General features: G+C 42.3%; 2 protein-coding genes across 7 annotated transcripts; one reads left to right on the forward strand and one right to left on the reverse strand.

Annotated features, from left to right (window-relative positions):
* Positions 1-5737: 5737 nt before the first annotated feature.
* Positions 5738-20394, forward strand: LOC130360534 (interleukin-17A-like). Of its 5 annotated transcripts, none has more exons than XM_056563056.1 (4): positions 5738-6157; positions 10534-10746; positions 18146-18396; positions 19952-20394. In XM_056563056.1, exons 2-4 carry the CDS (start codon positions 10720-10722, stop codon positions 20184-20186), a joined length of 513 nt encoding a protein of 170 aa, XP_056419031.1. In that variant the 5' UTR covers positions 5738-6157; positions 10534-10719; the 3' UTR covers positions 20187-20394. The 5 variants fall into 5 exon arrangements, with proteins under 5 accessions (XP_056419031.1, XP_056419033.1, XP_056419032.1 ...); XM_056563058.1 differs by lacking the exon at positions 5738-6157 and adding an exon at positions 8072-8087; XM_056563057.1 differs by lacking the exon at positions 5738-6157 and adding an exon at positions 9507-9523.
* LOC130360535 (interleukin-17A-like) lies at positions 6148-9803 on the reverse strand. 2 transcript variants are annotated; one of them, XM_056563060.1, is made up of 4 exons: positions 9769-9803; positions 8336-8493; positions 7790-8025; positions 6148-6433 (listed from the first exon to the last, which is right to left on the reverse strand). In XM_056563060.1, the coding sequence occupies exons 2-4, from the start codon at positions 8360-8362 to the stop codon at positions 6196-6198; spliced, it is 501 nt and encodes a 166-aa protein (XP_056419035.1). In that variant the 5' UTR covers positions 8363-8493; positions 9769-9803; the 3' UTR covers positions 6148-6195. The 2 variants fall into 2 exon arrangements, with proteins under 2 accessions (XP_056419035.1, XP_056419034.1); XM_056563059.1 differs by lacking the exon at positions 9769-9803 and having other exon boundaries at positions 8336-8892.
* Positions 20395-21100: the final 706 nt, after the last annotated feature.

Raw genomic sequence — 21100 nt, forward strand, 5'->3', positions numbered from 1 at the left:
TCCCTTATGTTAATAGCCGAAGTTCTTTATCAACCCTGTGTGAATATGTGTGTCTGAATGTATGATTACTTCTACTCCCATCATGGAAAAGATTCTTTTCTGTGATGGGAGTAGTAGTTCCCTGGCTGCGGGAGTCTGCAGGTGGCTGGGGAGGCTGCATTACCCCCATCATGGAGTATGTTCCATGTTGGGGGTAGTAGTTCAGGGGATTAAGGATTGATCGCTCTGGGTCTCTCTTCTGAGACATGATGCGATCAGCAGTTATAAAGCAGGGGAGCTGTGGCATGCTGCACTCCCCTGCGATGTATATACTACTTTGTAAACTTTCATTTCTAAATTCCCCGCCGGGAGCCCTGAACGGCCAGCACCGAGGAGCCATTCAGGGCTCCCAGCAGGGTTTTTAAACTACTACTTTGTCCCACAAATGTATGCCCCCATGTATGTTTATCATAATTAATTGGCCCCAGTGTGTTTATAATAATTTATTGGCCCCAGTGTGTTTATAATAATTCATTGGCCCCAGTGTGTTTATAATAATTCATTGGCCCCAGTGTGTTTATAATAATTTATTGGCCCCAGTGTGCTTATAATAATTCATTGGCCCCAGTGTGCTTATAATAATTAATTGGCCCCAGTGTGTTTATAATAATTCATTGGCCCCAGTGTGTTTATAATAATTTATTGGCCCCAGTGGGCTTATAATAATTCATTGGGCCCAGTGTGTTTATAATAATTAATTGGCCCCAGTGTGCTTATAATAATTAATTGGCCCCAGTGTGTTTATAATAATTCATTGGCCCCAGTGTGTTTATAATAATTCATTGGCCCCACTGTGCTTATAATAATTCATTGGCCCTAGTGTGTTTATAATAATTCATTGGCCCCAGTGTGCTTATAATAATTAATTGGCCCCAGTGTGCTTATTCCCCCTCCCGCTGGTTGCTTCTCATCTTCTTGGAGCAGGGCACCAGTGGGAACATGTCGGGAACTGGCGGCATTGAATGAATGAAGCCAACATGTCCCGCATCTAGGTTTCATTCATTCGCCGCCGCCGCTGCCCGACACGTCCCTGCTGCTGCCCTGCTCCTAGTGCAATCAGCACACCTCTTGGACATGTCTTTTCTCTGCTGCTCATCTCCGTACCACGATGGAGATGAGCAGCAGAGAATAGACATGCCCCGGCAGTACACTGATTGCGCTAGGAGCAGGGCAGCAGCGGGGACGTGTCGGTCGGCATCAGTGGCGGCGATGAATGAATGAAGCCTACACGCGGGATGTGTTAGCTTCATTCATTCCCCACTGCCGGTACCCGACATAACCCGTCACTGCCCTGCTTCAAGAAGATGAGGAGCAGGCAACGGGAGGGGGAATATGCACACTGGGGCCAATTAATTATTATAAACACACTGGGGCCAATTAATTATTATAAACACACTGGGGCCAATTAATTATTATAAACACACTGGGGCCAATTAATTATTATAAACACACTGGGACCAATTAATTATTATAAACACACTGGGGATAAAGAATTATTATAAACACACTGGGGCCAATGAATTATTATAAGCACACTGGGGCCAATGAAATATTATAAACACACTGGGGCCAATGAATTATTATAAACACACTGGGGCCAATTAATTATTATAAACACACTGGGACCAATGAATTATTATAAACACACTGGGGCCAATGAATTATTATAAACACACTGGGGCCAATAAATTATTATAAACACACTGGGGCCAATGAATTATTATATATACACTGGGGCCAATAAATTATTATAAACACACTGGGGCCAATGAAATATTATAAACACACTGGGGCCAATGAATTATTATAAACACACTGGGGCCAATTAATTATTATAAACACACTGGGGCCAATTAATTATTATAAACACACTGGGGCCAATGAATTATTATAAACACACTGGGGCCAATGAATTATTATAAACACACTGGGGCCAATGAATTATTATAAACACACTGGGGCCAATAAATTATTATAAACACACTGGGGCCAATGAATTATTATATATACACTGGGGCCAATAAATTATTATAAACACACTGGGGCCAATGAATTATTATAAGCACACTGGTGCCCATGAATTATTATAAACAAACTGGGGCCAATTAATTATTATAAACACACTGGGGCCAATGAATTATTATAAACACACTGGGGCCAATGAATTATTATAAACACAACGGGGTCAATGAATTATTATAAGCAAACTGGGGCCAATTAATTATTATAAACAAACTGGGGCCAATGAATTATTATAAACACACTGGGGCCAATGAATTATTATAAACACAACGGGGTCAATGAATTATTATAAACACACTGGGACCAATAAATTATTATAAACACACTGGGGCCAATGAATTATTATATACACACTGGGGCCAATGAATTATTATAAACACACTGGGGCCAATTAATTATTATAAACACACTGGGGCCAATTAATTATTATAAACACACTGGGGCCAATGAATTATTATAAACACACTGGGGCCAATTAATTATTACAAACACACTGGGGCCAATGAATTATTATAAACACACTGGTGCCAATGAATTATTATAAACACACTGGGGCCAATTAATTATTATAAACACACTGGTGCCAATGAATTATTATAAACACACTGGGGCCAATGAATTATTATTAACACACTGGGGCCAATGAATTATTATTAACACACTGGGGCCAATGAATTATTATAAACACACTGGTGCCAATGAAATATTATAAACACACTGGGGTCAATGAATTATTATTAACACACTGGGGCCAATGAATTATTATTAACACACTGGGGCCAATGAATTATTATAAACACACTGGGGCCAATGAAATATTATAAACACACTGGGGCCAATTAATTATTATAAACACACTGGGGCCAATTAATTATTATAAGCACACTGGGGCCAATTAATTATTATTAACACACTGGGGCCAATTAATTATTATAAACACACTGGGGCCAATTAATTATTATAAACACACTGGGGCCAATTAATTATTATAAGCACACTGGTGCCAATGAATTATTATAAGCACACTGGGGCCAATGAATTATTATAAACACACTGGTGCCAATTAATTATTATAAACACACTGGGGCCAATGAATTATTATAAGCACACTGGTGCCAATGAATTATTATAAACACACAGGGGCCAATTAATTATTATAAAGACACTGGGGCCAATGAATTATTATAAGCACACTGGGGCCAATGAATTATTATAAACACACTGGTGCCAATTAATTATTATAAACACACTGGGGCCAATGAATTATTATAAGCATACTGGTGCCAATGAATTATTATAAACACACTGGGGCCAATTAATTATTATAAAGACACTGGGGCCAATTAATTATTATAAACACACTGGGGCCAATGAATTATTATAAACACACTGGGGCCAATGAATTATTATAAACACACTGGGACAATTAATTATTATAAACACACTGGGGCCAAGTAATTATTATAAACACACTGGGGCCAATTAATTATTATAAACACACTGGTGCCAATTAATTATTATAAACACACTGGGGCCAATGAATTATTATAAACACACTGGGGCCAATGAATTATTATAAATACACTGGGGCCAATGAATTATTATAAACACACTGGGGCCAATGAATTATTATAAACACACTGGGGCCAATGAATTATTATAAATACACTGGGGCCAATGAATTATTATAAACACACTGGGGCCAATGAATTATTATAAACACACTGGGGCCAATTAATTATTATAAACACACTGGGGCCAATTAATTATTATAAGCACACTGTGGCCAATTAATTATTATAAACACACTGGTGCCAATTAATTATTATAAACACACTGGGGCCAATTAATTATTATAAGCACACTGGGGCCAATTAACTTTTATAAGCACACTGGGCCCAATGAATTATTATAAACACATTGGGGCCAATGAATTATTATAAACACACTGGGGCCAATGAATGAAATAATGAATAATGGGTTATTTACGTAGTCTATCAAAATTCTTTCACAACTATTTAGTGCCTTATTCTATTTTAACACAACATACATTTTTTTTTATTTAGAGGGTACGCCAGCATGTGCGTGTCCTAAAATGAACAATGTGTGCAGTGTGTATTTTCAACCTTAAAATTAATAGAGTTAATCAATATACATAATTAATATAATTAACATTAACATTAATGTAGTAGCTTTGTTTCATGATGGAGAACAAGAACAGTTGTTAAACTGGGTGTTAATTTCCTTTTCTGCAGACGTATGCACTTTCTGAAAGCCAGTTTGGACCTGGAATACACATGCGACTTTTTTTTCTTCATAAATAGCGACTATTGCATTTGATAAATACATGACCACTGCAGAGAAAAAAATTAAATTACTACGGGAGCAGATTTCAGAAATGTGCTTTGGAATAAGCAAAAATCAAAAAGTCGCAGCTTGTATAGAAAAGTCGCAAGAGCTGGCGCCGAGAGCTCGTGATGTCATAGCCCTCCCCTTGTTACATCATGCCACGCCCCCTTAATGCAAATCCATGGCAAACCCATAGACTTGCATTGAGGGGGCAGGGCGTGACATCATAGCTCCGCCCCCTCATGTTGTGGAGAAAAGGGATGTGGCACAGGGGGATAAAGGGGGAATGAAACGGCACAGGGGGCAGAAATGGAACAGGTGGGATAAAGGAGAAAGAAATGAAACAGGGGGATGAAATGGCACAGGGGGTGGTAAAGAAGGGGTGATGACTGTGCAAATGGCACAGATGGGATCAAGGGGAAATTATGTGGCACAGGGGGTTATAAAGGGGGGGATGATTTGGCACAGGGGAAAAATGTGGCACCGGGAATGGGGGGAGAAAGATGTGGCTGGCGGACGTTTAAAGAGCGATCTTCTGCTTCTGTGCTGGGGCTGCTGCAGGGGGCTGCAGTGGGGGCCAGGGCCTCCTAGGAGCCCGGGCCCCTTACTGGGGTATTGGCTGTACCTCCCAGATGGTGGCACTGTGTACAAGGTAGGGCGGGCACATAAGCCTGGTTGTACCTTATTGGGAGTGTTTTGTCCCCTATTAGGAGTATTTTGTCCCCTATTGGGTGTGTCCACCTCCGCTATTTGGATTGTCCCCTATTCGGAGGGTGCTAATTCTTTAAGTCTTATGGGAATAAAAGACTGTCTGCTATTGGGAGGTGTCCCTGATTGGGAGGAGTCAGCTAGGGGAGATTTTACTGTATATATCAACAATATAATGTGTGATAACACTATATTAGTAAGTTATATATCTTATGGTGATAGTTTTAGGTAAATGAGATTTTCTTATACCGGAACACCTGATTTTGTATGCCACAAACATGACACAAAATGCCTAGTAAATTCTCTTGTGTAAAATCTTTTCTAAATAAACATGCTGTGCCCCTTCATCTCTGCTCTGCACAGGTAAAGCGAGCAATATATGGTTATAATGGAAGTCTATGGTATGTCTGGCATACAGAATTGCCAAACGTTCCATTGACTGTTCTAGTGATCACTGGAGGTCACTGTGACATGTCAGAAGTTTGTTAAAATTAAACTTACACTTTAAGAACCCTCCCCCCCCAAAAAAAAATTTTTTGTAAATAAATATATATATATATATATATATATATATATATATATATACACTACAAATATACTATACACACTCATAGGCTGGCAAATAAATACTTTTATTAGTTTAATAATAAATAAATAATAAGATAAATAGAATACTTTCATAAAAATGTCATATAAATAATATGAAATATTTAACTTATAAAACTGAACATACGCCGCCACCTCACGCACATTTTTGTAATACTATTACACATTGCAAGATTGTGATTTGCAAATAAAGTCATTGAAACTGTTGCCCATGACAACCAGATTTCACCCATTCAGTCGCTAGAGAACTTATAACTGGAATATAATTGGTTGTTATGGGCAACACCTTTAGTGTCCCTACACTGTAAGAAGAATTCCCACTAGGCCTAAAATCCTTGTTGCCAATAGCAACCAATCTGAATTCTGCTTTTGATTTCTAAATCATATTAGGAAGATAAAATATGTCCTCTGATTGGTCGCCATGGGTAACAAGGTAACACTTCTTAGGAGGTACCATTACAGAGTCGCCTCTTATTTGAGGTAGTGGGTGATGGGTCGGACACAGGTGCAGCCCACGGTGACCAGTTGCTTGTCCAGCTTATAGACGGGGACACATTCTCTCATCTCACGACGCAGGACCAGGACCTCCTGTCTGATGGGGACTGAGTTCATGCTGAGGTCCACATTACCCTCAGAGTCCATACAGCCGTGGTGGAGACATCTGGCCTCATTGATGACCACAGGGAACCTGTTATGGTCCACGTTAGGGCTGGTGGAAGGAGAGAAGCAGAAATGATACAAATCAGGGGCCACAACATTGAACAAAATGTATTTCCTTACCCCAGTTCTCCATATTAAATACCCTGGTTAAAGCAGAGTGGCTTTTTTTTTTTAGCCCCCGGGTCAAAGGGTCAATATTTAGAGCATGGGATTTGACCAGCGGGTGGGGATCCTAACCTGAACTTGGACTGGATCAGTACCTTTTTTGGTATGTTTTTATATGTTTTCTATTGTATAGCACATGTTTTAGTTTATATCATTTATGTGATTCAATGTGGGACCATGCGGCTCCCATAAAAGAAGCATGTCTGCATAGTTTTTGTTTTTTTTGGTATCTTACGTTGTGACCTGATTTAGACTTTTTCGGTTGTGCAGCCATTTGTCTGTCACATTTGAATTATTCGCTGCATTAGTCTATAGAGAATGATACGGATCTGGTGGCTGGCAAGGATATATGTCAAAGTTTATATTAATGGCACTAAAGCTTTATTCAGTCTACAATAGACAGGTGCATCTCTTATATAGGGGAAGATGCTTCATCACTTGACCATCTATTCTATGAGGTATTGGAATGTTGGTTTTCCTTTAACCAGTCCATTAACCTATATATAATGTTGTCAAATAAAAAAAACATATCAATAAATTATAAGATTTAAAAAAAAGGGGTATATGTGGTGAGGGTGTGATGAGGGCAGATGGCATTAACCCATTGTATTTGTGACGCCAGCGCGTGGTTAACCTCGGCCTCACCCGAGGTATGGCCGCTGGATCCAGGCACGAGGCAGGGTTTATATGGGGGAGGCTTTGGAGGGGTCCTATAGGTCACCCACAAGTCATCTGGTCACTGACACCTTCCCTGGTTAAAAGACTTAGTAACAAGAATTAAAGGCACAAACCTTATACAGACAATGCAATAGATAACATAATTAACCATTTATGATGCACAGATTAAGGGGAGACTCAGGGGACACTTAAATAGGGCCCACCGGAGAGGACTGCAAGGGTACAGGGGTGCAACTGCTGTACTGGGCCACTGTATATATATATAAATATATATATATATATATATATGTATATATATATATATATGTGATAAATATGTGTGTGTGTGTTAATCTATTTTATATATATATATATATCTATCTCATCTAATTAGGCAGATAGATAAATAGAAAGATAGATAGATAATTGTAGAAATGCATATAATGGATAAAATAATGGTAGTAGTGGTACTGATGTAAATAATACAGTAGTAAACGTAATAATATTTAATCTTGAGGGGTGCACATGAATAATACACAACATTAAATATTATTGTATTATCTATGATTACTTGTATATTTACCTGTATTCCCATGGAGACATTGAGCGGCTCTTCATACTGTCAGTCATGAGATGTGCAGAACTCCTACTGCCGACCTTCATATCAACCTTCACACGTGGTGGAAATGTGGTGCCCAGAGAGAATGGACAATCTCCGCCGGACACTGGAGGGACATCCCACCCATCTGTACCAGGGATCTGCTCTCCTGTTCCATGGACACAAGAGCTGAGGCTCAGAAGAAGCCATGTGGAGAGAACCTGAGGAGAAGATATATACATTCTATGTAATAGAGGAGGTCATTATGGATGTATCCCCATGAGTAAGGGTTAATAATGGACCAATAAGATGCTGCAGGTTTATTCTATATAATGCTCCTTTATTAACATCTATAAGACTCATGTATGTATCCAAAAATAAAGGGTCTGTTCTTTATCCAGGAGAAGCCATGACTAGGAGTATTATATGACACCCAGCTTAATGCAAACAAATCACTGGACCAATTGTAGCAATTTATCCTTATAAAATAATAATGTGACATTAAAATCTGGAAGGAGTCAGAGCTCTTACCATTGATGTTCCCCAGTGGGCGGCCATTGCTCTCACAGATGTGCTCTGGGGAGGTTCTGCTGGTGGACTGTACTGTGATCCGGACTCCAGGCCCCATTATATAAGGATCACAGTTGTTTCTGGGCTTTTCTGAAATAATCCTATCTAATATTTAGGCTCTGTGTATTTTTTGTAATATAATATTAATCTTTAGGAAATGATTAGGAAACATTGGGAGAATCTACAGGTCAGGAAAATCTCTGCTATGGAATCCCTTCATTATTGATTAACCAGAAGAGGACACTACTTATCTGGTTATCTGATAAGAAAGCCATAAACCCAAGTGAAAGCTTGTAATAACAAATAGGATTGTATGTTCATAAGAAGTAGAAGATGTTCTGTGATTTTATATACTAACAGCCCCCATACATATGTAACAGGGTTTTGGGGATGTCCATCTGCATCCTTTGGGTCCTTTTATTCTGGTTACCTCTCCACGCTCGGCTGGCTGATCCTGAGCCTCCTTCCGAGGGGCTGGAGTAAATGTCCGCAGCAGTGCTAATTTTCCACCCAACGGGGAATCCGGGGTATAGAGTTTTAAAAAGTCTTTAGGGATTTACAGTGTCATCTCAGGAACTGCTCAAGTCCACATCTATACCCCACACGAGTTTAGTTGTTTAGTACTATAGATTATCTGCCACAGTCTACTGCAGGTACTCTTTTTGAGGTGACAACTACTACGTACTGTGTGCAGGGTGTATAGATCAGTTTGTGACACCAGGGCACTGTTAATCTACGCGGTACAAAGTTGAGATAGCTTCTCCTGGGCCAGGCACGGGGTAATGAATACAACCATGCAAGGTTACAGATAACTGTCTTTACTTTGCTGGAGGTAGCAGATCTCAAACAATACAGTCCCTTGTGCAAAGGGATGGGCAGAGTGGAACACGGGGAACCTGTCGCTTTGCTGGGAGTTGTAGTTGTTGTTGAACGAGGCTTTAAAAATATAAGCAGCATACGCTGATTTGAAAGACTTGACTGACTGACTAAGGAGACTTTTACATTCACCATTCCTTACTCCTATTACACTCTCCAACGCGTTCTCATAACTAAACTCTCCTCCCCCTCTACACTATATAAGGGCAAGGTTTGGGTGACCCGCATTGGGGTCTCAGGGTCACCTGGTCACTCTGCCACGATCCCTTAAAGGTACAGTGCATAAATGAATACATAACATTACACATCAATATATCGCATTATAATGGGTCAGACAATGGAGGATGCCCCAGGAAATCTTTAGCCCACAGGACAGCCTTTGGTGCTGGGACACCACATTTTTATTGGAACTGTTAAAGATCGGTGCCTCCGCTATGTGAATGATGTTCAGTAAAAGTTATCTATTATGCAGCAACACCCTTTCCATATCTTGGTTTACACCACACGCACAAAATCACCTTCCCCCCACCACCAGGACACCGTCACTATGAAGTGCCCCAGGGGATATAGACCATATGGGGGAGATTTATCAAAACCTGTGCAAAGGAAAAGTTGCCCAGTTGCCCATAGCAACCAATCAGATCGCTTCTTTCATTTTGCAGAGGCCTTGATTAAAATGAAAGAAGCGATCTGATTGGTTGCTATGGGCAACTGGACAACTTTTCCTCTGGACAGGTTTTGATAAATCTCCCCCTATACCACCAGTGTAGCCCCTAACCCTTGACAAAAGCTTGAATAGTGGCACTGTGGGACACTTGGGGCTCATCCTCACCCCCACACAGAGAAAGGGGCTGTAGGAAACAGACAGGGAGTGGTCTTTGAAAAAATGATCCCTGATTTTTGCTTCCTGGATAACCCCTGCAATGTTAGTAGATCATTAAAATATTAATCCTCTATTAGTCGAGGAAGTAATTGGAAAACTTCATGGAAAATTTCTTACAATTTTCCATCCTTCTCCTCTTGGCAGCTCATAGACATCACATTACTTAAACAGGGGGCAGCAGTGAGCACAGGGGGAAGAGTATAGGAATCAGATTAAGATGAGATATTGATATATAGTTATATTACAAACAATCTAGGTCATGGCAATCATTACCGTGTGCTGCTATCTCTATGGTCAGAGATAACCGCTGAGAGTTCAGATAAATTATGGCCCCTCTTTAGGGAAGTTCTGGAGATCTTACGCCGGTTTCTTTCTCTTATTATCTGACACAACCTGACAGAGTTGGACAGTCCACACAATGGTCACAGACACTGGAATATACAGAAACTCTTTGGAAAACTATGTTTCCTGGGATAAAGACTCCACCCGGAGCAACAACCGAGATAAATAGAGAGAAGGACTGGGATCCAAGAATCAGAGCAGAAGATCCACCACAGCAGACAGCGCCCCCAGCAGGAGGAGCAGAATGGACCGTACAATATACCTGATACTTGTGAGTATAAAAGTCTCTATTTTACAATATTGTATTGAGGATAATTATAGGAAAATGGCTTTAATCCAGAAACCAACAGTCAGTCCATCCCAAAAGTCAGAAAAATATTTCTTAATTTATAGTGAAACATCTCCAGAAGATTGAGGACCCCCCCCCCCCCCCCCTTATCCGGACCAGATATTTCAGTTCTACTATTTGTTTGCATTCTCTTAGAAGACTTTTTTTTTTGTGCAATTTGGGTGGTCATCTTGAAGAGGTTTCACTGTACTTCACCTACATCTGCTTAGTAACCCTAAATAAAGTATCTGCTGGGCGTGTTGGATGCCAGATTTAAAGGGGTATTCAAGGAAAAAACTTTTTTTTTTTAATCAACTGGTTCCAGAAAGTTAAACAGATTTGTAAATTACTTCTATTAAAAAACATTAATCCTTCCATTAGTTATCAGCTGCTGAAGTTGAGTTGTTCTTTTCTGTCTGACCACAGTGCTCTCTGCTGACATCTCTGTCTGTCTCAGGAACTGTCTGGAGCATAAGAGGTTTGCTATGGGAAATTTGCTCCAACTCTGGACAGCTCCCGACAGGTGTCATCCGAAAGAACCTAGAAAAGAATAACTCAACTTCAGCAGCTCATAAAATGTGAAAGGATTAAGATTTTTTAATAGAAGTAATTTACAATTCTGTTTAACTTTCTAGAGCCAGTTGATATATATTTAAAAAAAAATTTTTTCCTGGAATACCACTTTAACCCCTTAAGGACTCAGGGTTTTTCCGTTTTTGCACTTCCGTTTTTTCCTCCTTACCTTTTAAAAATCATAACCCTTTAAATTTTCCACCTAAAAATCCATATTATGGCTTATTTTTTGCATCGCCAATTCTACTTTGCAGTGACATTAGTCATTTTACCCAAAAATGCACGGCGAAACGGAAAAAAAATCATTGTGCAACAAAATTTTAAAAAAACGCCATTTTGTAACTTTTGGGAGCTTCCGTTTCTACGCAGTGCATATTTCAGTAAAAATGACACCTTACCATTATTCTGTAGGTCCATACGGTTAAAATGATACCCTACTTATATAGGTTTGATTTTGTCGTACTTCTGGAAAAAATCATAACCACATGCTGGAAAATTTATACGTTTAAAAATGTCATCTTCTGACCCCTATAACTTTTTTATTTTTCCACGTAAAGGGCGGTATGAGGACTCATTTTTTGCGCCGTGATCTGAAGTTTTTATTGGTATGATTTTTGTTTTGATCGGACTTTTTGATCACTTTTTATTCATTTTTTTAATGGTATAAAAAGTGACCAAAATACGCTTTTTTGGACTTTTGAATTTTTTTGCGCGTACGCCAATGACCGTGCGGTTTAATTAATGATATATTTTTATAGTTTGGACATTTACGCACGCGCAATACCACATATGTTTATTTATTTATTTTTTTACACTGTTTTATTTTTTTTATGGGAAAAGGGGGGTGATTCAAACTTTTATTAGGGAAGGGGTTAAATGACCTTTATTAACACTTTTTTTTAACTTTTTTTTTGCAGTGTTATAGGTCCCATAGGGACCTATAACACTGCACACACTGATCTCCTATGCTGATCACTGGCGTGTATTAACACACCTGTGATCAGCATTATCGGCGCTTGACTGCTCCTGCCTGGATCTCGGGCACGGAGCAGTTATTCGTCGATCGGACACCGAGGAGGCAGGTAAGGGCCCTCCCGGTGTCCGATCAGCTGTTCGGGACGCCGCGGCGGTCCCGAACAGCCCGACTGAGCAGCCGGGTCACTTTCAGTTTCACTTTAGAAGCGGCGGTCAGCTTTGACCGCCGCTTCTAAAGGGTTAATACCGCACAACGCCGCGATCGGCGATGGGTGGTATTAGCCGCGGGTCACAGCCGTTGATGAGCGCCGGGACCGACGCGATATGATGCAGGATCGCGGCGCGATCCCGCTTCATATCGCGGGCGCCGGCGCAGGACGTAAATATATGTCCTGCGTCGTTAAGGGGTTAACCCCTTAAGGACGCAGCTCATTTTCACCTTAAGGACCCGGCCATTTTTGCAAATCTGACCACTGTCACTTTAAGCATTAATAACTCTGGGATGCTTTTACCTTTCATTCTGATTCCGAGATTGTTTTTTCGAGACATATTCTACTTTATGTTAGTGGTAAAATTTCGTCGATACTTGCATAATTTCTTGGTGAAAAATTCCAAAATTTGATGAAAAATTTGAAAATTTTAGCTTTTTTTTTTTTACTTTGAAACTCTCTGCTTATAAGGAAAATGGATATCCCAAATAAATTATATATTGATTCACATATACAACATGTCTACTTTATGTTTGCATCATAAAGTTGACATGTTTTTACTTTTGGAAGACATCAGAGGGCTTCAGAGTTCAGCAGCAATTTTCCAATTTTTCACAAAATTTTCTAAATCGGAATTTTTCAGGGACCAGTTCAGTTTTGAAGTGGATTTGAAGGGCCTTCATATTAGAAATACCCCATAAAAGACCCCATTATAAAAACTGCAGCCCTCAAAGTATTCAAAATTATATTCAGTAAGTGTGTTAACCCTTTAGGTGTTTCACAGGAATAGCAGCAAAGTGAAGGAGAAAATTCAAAATCTTCATTTTTTACACTCGCATGTTCTTGTAGACCTAGTTTTTGAATTTTTACAAGGGGTAAAAGGAGAAAAATCTTCCTAAAATTTGTAACCCAATTTCTCTTTAGTAAGGAAATACCTCATATGTATATGTGAAGTGTTCGGCGGGTGCACTAGAGGGCTCAGAAGGGAAGGAGCGACAATAGGATTTTGGAGAGTGAGTTTTTCTGAAATGGTTTTTGGGGGCATGTCACATTTAAGAAGACCCTATGTGCCAGAACAGCAAGTAAACCCCCACATGGCATACTATTTGGGAAACTAAACCCCTCAAGGAATGTAACAAGGGGTCCAGTGAGCCTTAACACCCCACAGGTGTTTGACAACTTTTAGTTAAAATTGGATGTGTAAATTAATTTATATTTTTTTCTCACTAAAATGCTGGTCTTTCCCAAAATTTTACATTTCTACATGGGGTAATAGGAGAAAATTCCCCCCAAAATTTGTAACCCCATTTCTTCTGAGTATGGAAATACCCCATGTGTGGACGTCAAGTGCTCTGCTGGCGCACTACAATGCTCAAAAGAGAATTAGCGCCATTGAGCTTATGGAGAGAGAATTTGGTTGGAATAGAAGTCATGGGCCATGTGCGTTTACAAAGCCCTCCGTGGTGCTAGGACAGTGGACCCCCCCCATATGTGACCCCATTTTGGAAACTACACCCCTCACAGAATGTAATAAGGGGTGCAGTGAGCATTTAAACTCCACTGGTGTTTGACAGATCTTTGGAACAGTGGGCTGTGCAAATGAAAAATTTAATTTTTCATTTTCACGGACCACTGTTCCAAAAATCTGTCAGACACCTGTGGGGCGTAAATGCTCACTGCACCCCTTATTACATTATGTGAGGGGTGTAGTTTCCAAAATGGGGTCACATATGGGGGTGGTCCATTGTTCTGGCACTATGGGGGCTTTGTAAACACAAGTGGCCTTCAATTCCGGACAAAATTTCTCTCCAAAATACCAATGGCGCTCCTTCTCTTCTGAGCATTGTAGTTTACCCGCAGAGCACTTTACATCCACATATGGGGTATTTTCTTACTCAGATGAAATGGGGTTATAAATTTTGGGGGGCTTTTTTCCTATTTTCCCTTGTGAAAATGAAAAATTTAGGGTAACACCAGCATTTTAGTGAAAAAAAAATGTTTTCTTCATTTTCCCATCCAACTTTAAGGAAAATTTGTCAAACACCTGTGGGGTGTTAAGGCTCACTATACCCCTTGTTACGTTCCGTGAGGGGTGTCGTTTCCAAAATGGGGTCACATGTGGGTATCTATTTTTTTGTGTTTATGTCAGAACCGCTGTAATATCAGCCACCCCTGTGCAAATCACCAATTTAGGCTTCAAATGTACTGTTACGCCGAGCGCTCCGGGTCCCTGCTCCTCCCCGGAGCGCTCGCGGCGTCTCTCTCTCTGCAGCGCCCCGGTCAGACCCGCTGACCGGGAGCGCTGCACTGACATTGCCGGCGGGGATGCGATGCGCATAGCGGGACGCGCCCGCTAGCGAATCGCATCCCAAGTCACTTACCCGTCCCGGTACCCGGCTGTCATGTTCTGGCGCGCGCAGCTCCGCTCTCTAGGGCGTGCGCGCCAGCTCTCTAAGATTTAAAGGGCCAGTGCACCAATGATTGGTGCCTGGCCCAATCAGCCTATTAGCTTCCACCTGCTCCCTGTCTATATTACCGCACTTCCCCTGCACTCCCTTGCCCGATCTTGTTGCCTTGTGCCAGTGAAAGCGTTTAGTGTTGTCCAAAGCCTGTGTTCCAGATCTTCTGCTATCCACATTGACTACGAACCTTGCCGCCTGCCCCGACCTTCTGCTACGTCTGACCTTGCCTCTGTCTAGTCCTTCTGTCCCACGCCTTCTCAGCAGTCAGCGAGGTTGAGCCATTGCCGGTGGATACAACCTGGTTGCTACCGCCGCAGCAAGACCATCCCGCTTTGCGGCGGGCTCTGATGAAAACCAGTAGCAACCCTAGAACCGGTCCACCGACACGGTCCACGCCAATCCCTCGCTGACACAGAGAATCCACATCCAGCCTGCCGAATCGTAACAGTAGATCCGGCCATGGATCCCGCTGAGGTGCCGCTGCCAAGTCTCGCTGACCTATCCACGGTGGTCGCTCAGCAATCGCAGCAAATTGCCCAACAAGGACAGCAGCTGTCGCAATTGACCGCCACGTTACAGCAACTTCTGCCACTGCTACAGCAGCAACCATCTCCTCCGCCAGCTCCTGCACCTCCTCCTCAGCGACTGGCCGCTCCTAGCCTCCGCTTGTCCCTGCCGGACACATTAGATGGGGACTCTAGACTCTGCCGTGGCTTCTTGTCTCAATGTTCCCTACATATGGAGATGTTGTCGGACCAATTTCCTACAGAACGGTCTAAGGTGGCGTTCGTAGTGAGTCTTCTTTCTGGAAAGGCCTTGTCTTGGGCCACACCGCTCTGGGACCGCAATGATCCTGCCACAGTCCAGTCCTTCTTCGCTGAAGTCCTTAGTGTCTTCGAAGAACCAGCCCGAGCTTCTTCTGCCGAGACTGCCCTGCTGAACCTGGTCCAGGGTAATTCTTCAGTAGGCGAGTACGCCATCCAATTTTGTACTCGCGCCTCCGAATTATTCTGGAATAACGAGGCTCTCTGCGCGACCTTTAAAAAAGGCCTATCCAGTAACATTAAGGATGTGCTGGCCGCACGAGAGATTCCTGCCAACCTGCAAGAACTTATCCATTTGGCCACCCACATTGACATGCGTTTTTCTGAGAGACACCAGGAGCTCCGCCAGGAAAAAGACTTAGATCTCTGGGCACCTCTCTCACAGTATCCTTTGCAATCTACCCAGGACTTCTTTTTTCAGAAGGAGACTCAAGAGGCGTCCCCTATGTTCTCGTCTCTTTTGAAGGGACAAGGAGACAAAAAGAGGGGGAGACCTAAGGGGGGGGGGTACTGTTACGCCGAGCGCTCCGGGTCCCTTCTCCTCCCCGGAGCGCTCGCGGCGTCTCTCTCTCTGCAGCGCCCCGGTCAGACCCGCTGACCGGGAGCGCTGCACTGACATTGCCGGCGAGGATGCGATTCGCATAGCGGGACGCGCCCACTCGCGAATCGCATCCCAAGTCACTTACCCGTCCCGGTCCCCGGTTGTCATGTTCTGGCACGCACCGCTCCGCTCTCTAGGGCGCGCACCAGCTCTCTAAGATTTAAAGGGCCAGTGCACCAATGATTGGTGCCTGGCCCAATCAGCCTATTAGCTTCCTCCTGCTCCCTGTCTATATTACCTCACTTCCCCTGCACTCCCTTGCTGGATCTTGTTGCCTTGTGCCAGTGAAAGCGTTTAGTGTTGTCCAAAGCCTGTGTTCCAGATCTTCTGCTATCCACATTGACTACGAACCTTGCCGCCTGCCCCGACCTTCTGCTACGTCTGACCTTGCCTCTGTCTAGTCCTTCTGTCCCACGCCTTCTCAGCAGTCAGCGAGGTTGAGCCGTTGCCGATGGATACGACCTGGTTGCTACCGCCGCAGCAAGACCATCCCGCTTTGCGGCGGGCTCTGGTGAAAACCAGTAGCAACCCTAGAACCGGTCCACCGGTACGGTCCACGCCAATCCCTCGCTGACACAGAGGATCCACATCCAGCCTGCTGAATCGTAACATGTACATAGTGCGCTCTCACTCCTGAGCCTTGTTGTGCCCCCGCAGAGCATTTTACACCCACATATGGGGTATTTCCGTACTCAGGAGAAATTGCGTTACAAATTTTGGGGGTCTTTTTTTCCTTTTACCTCTTGTGAAAATAAAAAGTATGGGGCAACACCAGCATGTTAGTGTAAAGAAAACATTTTTTTACACTAACCGGCTGATGTAGACCCCAACTTTTCCTTTTCATAAGGGGTAAAAGGAGAAAAAGACCCCAAAATTTGTAACACATTTGTAACAGAAATACCCCATATGTGGCCCTAAACTGTTTCCTTGAGATACGACAGGGCTCCGAAGTGAGAGAGCACCATGCGCATTTGAGGACTAAATTAGGGATTGCATAGGGGTGGACATAGGGGTATTCTACGCCAGTGATTCCCAAACAGGGTGCCTCCAGCTGTTGCTAAACTCCCAGCTTGCCTGGACAGTCAGTGGCTGTCCAGAAATGCTGGGAGTTGTTGTTTTGCAACAGCTGGAGGATCTGTTTTGGAAACACTGCCATACAATACGTTTTTTTTTTTTTTATTGGGGGGGGGCAGTGTAAGGGGTGTATATGTAGTGTTTTACCCTTTATTACGTGGTAGTGTAGTTTTTTTAGGGTACATTCGTACTGACGAGTTTACAGTGAGTTTCCCGCTAGGAGTTTGCGCTCAAACTTGAATGCTTTGATATGCTTTAGTGTTGTTTTACAAAACAAACAACTGTTATACACACTGTAGTTAAGTATTATATAGTCCTGCTAAGAGTTGTAGTTTTGCAATATATGGTGGTCATCAGTTTGAAGACCACTGCTCTAGACAAATGAGTCCACTTCACAGCTAATACTAGGACTAGGTAAGACAGTCACCTACACATGTAATAGACATGATGAATTACATTTCCTGAAAGAAGCAGGATGTAAAATGAGTACAATTTAGAACCTTAAAACTATGGATTTGTTCTTGTTGAGGCAAACATCATGCACACGAGTAAACTTGCTGCCTTTTACCTGTTTTGGATGATGGGAATTATTCTCCAAGTTCTCTCGCCTTTACCGTTCCTCAGGTGACTTTCCTGGTGTCCTTTTGCTCTTCGGCCATTCTACCAGATGAGTATTTGTCCCATGTTGATATTCAGGAAGGATCTAGGGATGAAGAGCTCGACCTTGAGGCCAGAGGGAGATGTCCTGGAAGAAGGAATCGGCGCCTGCCAACCTCTATGATAGTGGACACCAGTTTCATTGACACCAGTTACCTGGATAGTTTGGTGGAGATGGAGGACGTTCATACCCGCTCTCTATCACCCTGGGACTACCGGTAATGTACTTACCCCATTACTAGCAGTGTTGGATAGTGATACAGTTTTGTCTTAACTTTTGCTATAGAACTCTTTAGTCAACAAAGCGTATCCAAGATTACATATATATTCTATAATATTTTTGAGAACCAGCACTTCAGCCTTGACCCTAGGGGGTCTTAGATCCCAGTCCCCTTCCACTTAATGTGGGGCTTGAAAATAAAAATAAGCAAAACATAAATCAGACAACACTTAGCAAAAGGAATCCACAGGATATTTGTGCCCTCCTTAGGCGAGTGCGGTGAAGTGAGGGCAACACAAATAGTGTTATAGTTGGTAATAGTCCTGGGTCAGGTGTCCAGCTGGCTGGTATGTGTTGTGCCCTTGGTGTTAGTGATGCAGATCTGCCAGATAACAAAGTAATGGAAAGGGTTATAGAGAAGAATTATAGTGCAGCACTCACCCTTTAGTTGCAAAATAGTAGAAACTTTATTTCTTTTCTCAAGTCATCAAACAGGTCGCAGTGGAGGAAAAGAGAACTGAGAGCCCCGTGGAGCTCGTGGGCAACAAATCTGTTTTGTCGGATTTTTGCTTGATCCCGCCTACTACTTATCGGCAGGATCAAGCGGAAAGCCTGCAAAACAGATTAGTTGTCCACAAAGCTTTTCTCCACTATGACCGTTTGATGACTTTGATGCCCACTGTGAGGTGCAGGTCCACTAAATAAATAGTATGTTGGCAGCCATGAGGTATTTTTGCCTGGCCTGAGAAGTCCCAAAATAGCTATGGGGTCTGTGTTCACCTATTCTCACAGTCTCCTCACTCTTCTCCTCACTCTTCTCCTCACTGCCCCTCAGGAATTGGACTAGAATTTGTTTACCCAGATAAAATTCTTATTCAGCAGCAACTATTCAGTCCAAAGCAAGGGCCTTAAGTTATTACACAGGAATATTATGGGCCAAATAGGCCCATAATCATCTGGGAGTGAACACATGTATTTGACACATAAAAAAAATCATCAGATTTTGGCCGCACATCTCCCCATGTAATAGGCCCAACATTCAAGCTGTAAATGAGCGTTGATCTACATGATCGAACAGCACAGATCAAATCATCTAATAGGGTCCTAACTCTCTTCCACATTATAGCCTAGACTCCTTTAGGGAGGCAGATCCTCTCTCACAAAGTTCCCAATGTAAAGCGCATAGGCCAGGAACAGGATATAACAACATCACAGGAACAATACAAACAATACAAAATAGTTCAAAACACCATCAAAATAGTACAAAAGTGTAAACAAGTCCGACAACTTACCCATCAGGTTCCTTGGTACACAGAGGGTCTCTGCTGATGTAGCTGCAGTTTTTTTAGGTGAAGGAGAAGTTACTTGGGCTCAGAATAAATGGACCAATTTTGGATACTAGCAGAGGACAGGAAAAACACCCCAAATCCACAGGGTCCACAGTACATTTCTGTTTGTGTCACATCTTCTATACATCTACAGCTGCCTAAGGAACAATAGGTCGGCTTTATGCAGCATATATTTTCTCTCATGGTTTCCACTTTTCTTTTCAGCCTCAACACAGATCCCAACAGATTCCCCTTTGTGATCTCCGAGGCCGATTGTGTCACTTTTGCTTGTGTAGACGCTGATGGCAACGAGTATCCAGACCTGATCTCCTCCCCCGTCCAGCAGGAGATGATGGTCCTACGACGGGAGCAGAAAAGCTGCAGCTTCTCCTATAGACTGGAGACTGTGGTGGTCACAGTGGGCTGCACATGTGTCAGGCCTATGGTCAGCTATTACTGAATATGAGGAAATATATATGGATTGACTTTTATGTTTTGGGGGGTGTTTTTTTCTGTTCTATATTTAAGCAACAAGTAAGAAAGTAAACTAAGCCTAAATTTTTGTCTATATCATTATTATAATTATTTATATAACATAATTTATAAACATAAGCTTTTATCAACTTTTGGATCTTTTTCCTTATGTTTAAGCAATAAATATTAATGCAAACAGATCTTGTCTATACAATTTTATATTATTTATATATCCCTAACATATTCCAAATATAGAGATGACATTTACAGACATTCATAACAGAGTAACAAACTAATAAACAACTAAAATAGAAACATATGATCCTGCTCACAGGAGCCTATAATATAGGGAATGGGGGTGACACAAGAGCAGTGAAGACCCTGCACACAATAGCTTATAATGCATGAGGATTGGTATAAGTTAAAGCGTACGTGTCAGATCCTACAAAATATATATATATATGTTACTCAGTACCTAATCCTGACCATGTACATTTTTATGACTCTATCACCTATATTTATTATACAAAATCCTGCTTTTCATTAGCTCGCAGTGTTAGAAATTCTCTCAGGGGAAAGGGGCGTGTCCCTCCTTGTGGTGGCGGGAGGTGATTGGTGAGCGATGAAGGGGGCGTGTCCCTCCTTGTGGTGGCAGGAGGTGATTGGTGTGTGGTGGGAGGGGGCATGTCCCTCCTTGTGGTGGCGGGAGGTGATTGGTGTGTGATGGAAGGGGGCGTGTCCCTCCTTGTGGTGGTGGGAGGTGATTGGTGTGTGGTGGGTGGGGGTGTGTCCCTACTTGTGGTGGCGGGAGGTGATTGGTGTGTGATGGAAGGGGGCATGTCCCTCCTTATGGTGGTGGGAGGTGATTGGTGTGTGGTGGGAGGGGGCATGTCCCTCCTT

Source organism: Hyla sarda, chromosome 3 (assembly GCF_029499605.1).
Source record: "Hyla sarda isolate aHylSar1 chromosome 3, aHylSar1.hap1, whole genome shotgun sequence".
In the NCBI taxonomy this organism is placed as follows: Eukaryota; Metazoa; Chordata; class Amphibia; order Anura; family Hylidae; genus Hyla; species Hyla sarda.

Coding starts and splice junctions, on each gene's coding strand:
- LOC130360535 (XM_056563060.1), bottom strand. CDS start 8,362: ATGGCCGCCCACTGGGGAACATCAATG. Junction 8,026..8,335: donor CCCACTGGGGAACATCAATG/GTAAGAGCTCTG, acceptor TCTTCTCCTCAG/GTTCTCTCCACATGGCTTCT. Junction 6,434..7,789: donor ATGTCTCCATGGGAATACAG/GTAAATATACAA, acceptor TCCTTCCACCAG/CCCTAACGTGGACCATAACA.
- LOC130360534 (XM_056563056.1), top strand. CDS start 10,720: ATGGACCGTACAATATACCTGATACTT. Junction 10,747..18,145: donor GTACAATATACCTGATACTT/GTGAGTATAAAA, acceptor ACCGTTCCTCAG/GTGACTTTCCTGGTGTCCTT. Junction 18,397..19,951: donor CTATCACCCTGGGACTACCG/GTAATGTACTTA, acceptor TTTTCTTTTCAG/CCTCAACACAGATCCCAACA.